Source organism: Miscanthus floridulus, chromosome 8 (assembly GCF_019320115.1).
Source record: "Miscanthus floridulus cultivar M001 chromosome 8, ASM1932011v1, whole genome shotgun sequence".
Classification (NCBI taxonomy): domain Eukaryota; kingdom Viridiplantae; phylum Streptophyta; class Magnoliopsida; order Poales; family Poaceae; genus Miscanthus; species Miscanthus floridulus.
This window is the reverse complement of record NC_089587.1, coordinates 198144046-198150882: the sequence shown is the minus strand read 5'-3', so window position 1 is coordinate 198150882 and position 6837 is coordinate 198144046. Positions and strand designations below refer to the sequence as shown.

Genomic DNA, 6837 nt, shown 5'->3' with positions numbered 1-6837 from the left:
ATCCCCAGTCGGATGGCTCCAGTCGGCTCTGAGTGCGCCGGTCGGAGAAGAGCGGTGAGCAGGGTTTCTACGAGCCCCGGTCGGAGGGACGCGGGGTCGGAAGTAGCGCTTTGGGCCAGGCCTTCCGATCGGAGAGGACGTCCGGAGGCGGCTGGAGGCCGAAGCGAGTGCTCCGATCGGAGTGGTGGGCCTAAGGGGTCGACGAGTGGGCGCCGCTCCTTTCGGTCCAGACCTTCTGGTCAGCGACTGGGCCATCCTTCCGGCCTGTTGTATTTAGACTCTTGGACCGAGCCTTGGCACGGAAGCCGGTCCCCGAGAGACCCCGGGTTTATGAACCCGACACAAACCGTTGGTAATATATATATATATATATATATATATATATATATATATATATATATATATATATATATATATATATATATATATATATATATATATATATATATAACTACTACTCTGCAGCTGGCTATAGAATAACTTATTCTGTAGCCACTTTGAGTTACGATAATTACTATGTTAATTTATGAGATTATAGTAACTCTTTATTAAGTGGTTTACTATAACGTTATGGTAAATATCGACATGTGTTATAGTAACCCAACTGTCGTAAATATGTATTGACATTATCGTAAATTAATATATAAAATTATCGTAAATGGAGGTGGCTACAGAATAACTTATTTTGTAGCTGGCTACTGAATATACTCTCCATATATATATATATATATATATATATATATATATATATATATATATATATATATATATATAAGTATGGTATGCTAAATAGCTTAGAGAGAGAGAGAGAGAGAGAGAGAGAGAGGACAAGTGCTTCTGAGTACGGTAAGGCGTGAAGCCACGACGGGGAGAACTTTCGGCCCGGATTTCGGCTGCCGCACACCGACGAGGCGACCAACGGCCGAGTCAGTCAGTTCATCAACAACCGTATGGTGGATGCTGTCGGTGCCCTGGTGGGACCTAGGACTCAAGCGTGAGGGGCTACGAGTGCTTCGTGTCCCGGCGCTGGTGCCGATTAGCCGATATATCGGCGGGAACGCCTGATTCACGGCGCCGGTGTCAGGGCGACCTTGAACGCCTGACGCCGGTGTCTTAGCAAAGCTACTTCGCGGTCCACATGTGTTCCACGAAGCAAATAGTAAACCCAACCCATGGAAACTAACCTCTCAGGCTGTGGCGACGATGTTCGACTTCACCGCCTGCTAGAATTACAGCGGTTAGCAAGTGATCATGCGAGATTCATTTCTGAACGAACACCATGCAGGGTTCATGGGTGCATAACATATGAATGAGCTGAAAACTGCATGCAACGGATCAACCAAGAAGTAGAAGATTACGCTGCCTACAGGATGCCAGCAGACAGCAGAGTGCACAACGTCAAGAGAGAAGGAAAACATTCCATGTGCGAGAGTGCTTGCGAACAAATGCCCCCAGCAAGCAGCAACTCTACAGCATCCACGTGTGTCGTTGATGGATGTACAGTACAGTTGGACACCAATTCGAGGCACCGGATTTGCCCGCGACCGCGAGTGGAGCCTACGCATGGGGCCCGTCCCAACGACCAACTAACTGCCGATTCGGTGTTCTCTACTGTACCAACATCACTTTTGGTTTTGGGCACACACTCTCGTTGAGCCTCCTCCACCACAACGGTGAAAGGTCCATGCTCCATCAACTGCCGGTAGTGTCACTGTGTCCGATAGACAAAGGGCAGTTTACTGGGGTTCTAGCCTCGTTAACATTGTTCTTCCCTTCTTTTTAACCAGAGCTGCATGCTTACCAAGCAAAGGGTTGCTTCAGTCAGATTCAGGGCAAGTATGATTCTAACCTTGCTTACCAAGAAAAGCTAGCCCATGGGATGGAAATTCACCACCATGTCGAATGTCGTCTCAAACAGCACAGTTGGCCAAAGCAAACACCAACCGTTGTGCTGTACTCCCATTTCAGTTTCAACTTTCAACCATGGAAGAATCTGATCCAAAGGCATACACTACGCATGCATGTGGCCGCGGGGTCGAAGTGTCCAACAGCTAATAAGAGTTCAAAATCTTATAAGAAAAAAATAGAGAGTATTGAATTACATGTAGCTAGCGAGAGCAGCTGAGCGCTACCGACCACTAATCTAAAGTGCAATTCTGATGTGCAGCGCAGGGCTCGAGACACTTCCCTTTCTGGGCTCGCGCGGCTCTTCATCTGCAACAAAATTGGCCTGCATGCATTGCGCCCTGAACACCGCAAAAGCTCTTACATGATTTGTAAAGCGCGCGATCAATATGCCTGATACTGCGCTTTGCACTTGCTTAGCCAGGTTCGTGTTCACCGTATCGACCGACCGCTCACATGGCGTAGGACCAAATTACTATTCAGCCGTCATCAGCAACCTATTCCTTGTAGAAATTGCAAAACGTGAGCATGCAGCGATGTGTGTGTGCCGACTGCCGAGAGCAAAAGCTGCTGCTGAACCAGAACATTCTCCTCTAACGGTAGCTCGATCGCGTATATGATATGATAGATGGGGCCGGAAAGCGTTACAACGAACAGGTTGCAAGTCTAGCTGACGGAATGATGAAGTAGCCAGCCATGCGCTTGAGAAAGGAGTGGATCGAAATGGTTCAAAAATTCTTAAACAATCCTTATCCTAACTACCAGTAGTACCTGATGGCAGGTACCTCTGGGGATATTTCATTGGTTTATTAATTTATACAAATCCCGAGAGTTAGAGAGGACGTGAACGTTATCACCTCATCACCTCCATCATCCAAGGGCCGGCCTCCTTCAACCTTGTGTTAACTTAGCAACAGTTATGATACCATGGATCTCCATCGATCCCCCTAATATTGTTGTCGCCTACTGGTAGTTCGTTACTTTATTTTCTTTAGGGGCCCTTTAGATTGCGAGAAGTTTTTCTGTTTCCTACGTTTTTCCTATAAAAATCCTGTATAATTCCTATGAAATTCATGCGTTACATTCCGTAGGGGCAAGTCCCTCCTGTTCTCATAAAAAAAAAATCATGCCTTCCAACTTCCAAAGGGGGCGCATAACTTTGATGGAACTCTTGACCTGCTATTCTGTTCAAGGTATCCACAACTTCCGTAAAGAAAAGGTGTAAAACTCAAATTTAAGATTTTAGCATAAAAATCACTCTCTAGTAATCATATTAAGTTAACTTCTACATGTAATGGTCTCTTAAATCACCTTCCCTCCACCTTGAATCTACAGTAATTGGGTGTTCTTCCTATTTGTGTTTTGCCATGATTTACCGCGTGTTTAGTTCCAGGAAGTTGGAATTTTGGGCTACTGTAGCACTTTCGTTTTTATTTGGCAATTAGTGTTCAAACATGGACTAATTAGGCTCAAAACGTTCGTCTCGCAATTTCCCACCAAACTGTGCAATTAGTTTTTTTTCGTCTACATTTAATGCTCCATGCACGGGCCGCAAACATTCGATGTGATGGCTACTGTAGCACTTTTGGGGATTTTGGGTTGGAACTAAACATGGGCTTATACTGTGTACAGAGTGCAGTGGCCTCAGACCAGATCAATCAAAATCATAGACCTAGATTGTTTGTGCGGCATTTTAAAAATTTAGTGGTTGAGGTATAAGAGAACTGTTATGAGAAAAAAAAATCATTTAGGGGGAACATATGTTTAGCATGACAGAGCATTTTTAGATGCCATATAAATCATATTTAAATCCCTCTTAGCTATACCGACAAGTCATTGTGGCACATAACCTTAAAGAAAACATTAACAATAGCTAAAACTTCCTACACAAAAGCCGAAGGTTTTCTATAGCTAAACTAGAAAATCCGGTCTTCATATCAAACTTTGCAGAGCTCCTATCCCAGTTTCCTAATACCAGTAGCATGTCTTGGCTTTTCTTCTATGCTACTCAAATTGTACTAGGAACATAATTTTCTGGGACTTGATATTAATGTCATTCTCGAAGTCACGTTTGATACTCCATCCGTCCCTAAAAGCAATGTTGTTTAGGATAAGATTTGGTCAAAAATTAAATTAAAACTACAAACATCATAGAAAGATCATACTGATACATTTTCTAAGAAATTAGCCTTTAAAGATAAATATTACTCCCTCCATCCCAAATTGTAAGTCATTCCAAAAATCTTGGAGAGTCAAAGCATCTCAAGTTTGACCAAGTTTATATAATAAGATAATAACATTTATGATACTAACTAAGTACCAATAGATTCTTTGTTAATTATATTTTTATAGTATACCTATTTGATGTCATAAATCTTTGTAATTTTTTTTATAATTTTGGTCAAACTTGAAAAGCTTTGACTCTCCAAGATTCTTGGAATGACTTACAATTTGGGATGGAGGGAGTAAAAAGTATACAAAGTCCTTTGTCAAGTATTATTTTTGCCATAGGAGAGTAGTACAAAATAATTGTGTGCGCTTACAAGTACATGTGTGCGGCCAATTAAACAGAAGAAATCAAGAGGGAACAACACAACTGAGCAACAAACTTTTTTAAAGGTCAGCAAGAGATTTACCGAATTTTTATTAGAAGATTAAAAAGAAAAAACAACATAAACGATGCCCAAATTAAATTTCTCAGCATGTGTTCCCATTTGTACTTTTCTTTAAAAAAAGGTCCAGTAGCCAGTTTTTTTTTTCTAAGTCCATTTCTGTTTGATTTTAGCTTGTAGCATTATCTGTAGACCCTTCGGATAATTGATGCTACGTTTGACATTTTTTTTTTCCCGCGAACACCAACTGGTCACGTTCTCCCCACCAATTCGGCCGGCAGGCAGGATCCCCAAATTTCTTTCCACTTTCGTCTGCATCCCCACCAAAGTGCCTATAAATACCCCTCTGGTGCTCACTCCTGCAACGCACCAAACGAACACTCGAGCTAAGCTCAGCCTCACACAGCTGACAGCTGCTCCTCTCGAGCTAGAGTGTTAGCTTAGAAGAAGCAGCAGCTTACAGCTTAGCAAACAGCTGCGGCAGCAGCAATGGCGAAATCTTGCACCTTACTGTTCGGCGCACTGGTCGTGCTCGCGCTTCTAGTGAGCCCCATTGCTTGCTCCCGCAAGCTTGCCAAGCCGAACAAGCCCAAGCCGACCCACAAGCCGGTGGTCAGGCCCCGCAGCAACTTCACCGGTACCCCGTCAGTGTCCGACGCCTACGGTTCCGGTGGCTGGCTGTCTGCCGGCGCGACGTACTACGGCGCCCCAAACGGCGACGGCAGCGACGGTTAGTGCGGTCGCTTTTACTACCTCACTGTCTAGTACTCTGGCCGTTAGCGTGCACATTGCACTGCACGGCATCCTGGTGTGCCGGTGCTGCACTGACCGAGCTCCAACTGACATGGTGTTTGGATGAAAACGCACATGCAGGCGGTGCGTGCGGATACCAGACCGCCGTCGGGCAGCGCCCCTTCTCGTCGATGATTGCCGCCGGGAGCCCGTCTTTGTTCAAGGGAGGCAAGGGCTGCGGCGCCTGCTACGAGGTCAGTCAGCCACAACGCATTGCCACAGAGTTTGTGTGGTCACACACCGCACGGACTAGCTAGCAAAGTGTGCCTCCATTAATGGTGTAGACTGTAGAGTGGTCGGCGCTGGGTCTAACTGAATGTGTGCATGTGCCGCGCGTAACGCCGCAGGTTAAATGCGACAGCAACGCGGCATGCTCCGGGCAGCCGGCCACCGTGGTCATCACCGACGAGTGCCCCGGCGGTGTCTGCCTCGCGGAGGCGGCTCACTTCGACATGAGCGGCACTTCCATGGGCGCCATGGCGAAGCCTGGCATGGCCGACAGGCTTCGCGCCGCCGGCATCCTTAAGATCCAGTACAAGAGGTATATATGCGCTAGTGGTTAGTTACTGAAAAGTTCAGAGCTTTGTTCAGTCAAAACTCAAAAGGTGTGTCTTAATCTCGGTGGTAAAAACCCTGTCGTCCGTCGCAGGGTGCCGTGCAAGTACAGCAGCGTGAACATCGCCTTCCGGGTGGACCAGGGCTCCAACCCGTTCTACTTCGAGGTGCTGGTCGAGTTCGAGGACGGCGACGGCGACCTCAGCGCCGTCGACCTGATGGAGGCCGGGTGCGGCACCTGGACCCCGATGGTGCAGAACTGGGGCGCGCTGTGGCGCTACAACTCCAACACCGGCAAGGCGCTCAAGGCGCCCTTCTCGCTCCGGCTCACCTCCGACTCCGGCAAGGTGCTCGTCGCCAACAACGTCATCCCCGCCGGCTGGAACCCCGGCGCCACGTACCGCTCCTTGGTCAACTACTCCTAACTGAACCGCGGCGGCGGTTCTTCAATCTTCCACCCCCACTGCGCTTGGCCGGATTATATGCGTGGCCAAGAAGTGCTTTCTGAGAAATGTCTGTCCGGGTGTTTGCGAGAGGCGGTGTCAGAAGAGGAGGAGAAGAAGCAGCCTGTTCTTCACTCCCTCCACGGTCTCTGCAGTCACCTAGTGATGTGTGTAGTCGTCGTGTCGATTTCTCTGTATTTTTTTTTCTCGTTGTTTCTTTTTCGTGTGCTGGCTGAGGAGAGGAGCTTGAGCTGCGACTAAGGTTGCTAGCTGGGTGTTGTATCAAGCTGTGTGTGTGTTTTTTGTACCACGCAATCCTTTCAGAGAATTAATTCCTGCTTGCTTGTTTTACCATGAGTGCACTCCAATGACAACTGAAACCAGCACTAGCTGCGTAAAGAACTGCATACTCTCTCTGCTTTTGGGGAAACAATAAATGTATAGGCGGTCATGTACTTCGATCCTCTGGTAATCTGACGCACCAGGTGGCAGGTGCAATAGACGTATCATTGTTTTTCCCTCTGTAATCT

General features: G+C 46.8%; 1 protein-coding gene across 1 annotated transcript; it reads left to right on the top strand.

The window, feature by feature from the left end:
* The first annotated feature begins 4886 nt into the window (after window positions 1–4886).
* LOC136474514 (expansin-B11-like) lies at window positions 4887–6424 on the top strand. The gene is made up of 4 exons (XM_066472086.1): window positions 4887–5247; window positions 5391–5503; window positions 5657–5850; window positions 5959–6424. The coding sequence occupies exons 1-4, from the start codon at window positions 5007–5009 to the stop codon at window positions 6287–6289; spliced, it is 879 nt and encodes a 292-aa protein (XP_066328183.1). The 5' UTR covers window positions 4887–5006; the 3' UTR covers window positions 6290–6424.
* Window positions 6425–6837: the final 413 nt, after the last annotated feature.

Excerpts from the sequence above, each read along its gene's own strand:
- LOC136474514 (XM_066472086.1), top strand. The coding sequence starts at position 5,007 with ATGGCGAAATCTTGCACCTTACTGTTCGGCGCACTGGTCGTGCTCGCG. Across the intron at positions 5,504-5,656 it reads GCTGCGGCGCCTGCTACGAG|GTTAAATGCGACAGCAACGC; the intron begins GTCAGTCAGCCA and ends GTAACGCCGCAG. Across the intron at positions 5,851-5,958 it reads CTTAAGATCCAGTACAAGAG|GGTGCCGTGCAAGTACAGCA; the intron begins GTATATATGCGC and ends CGTCCGTCGCAG.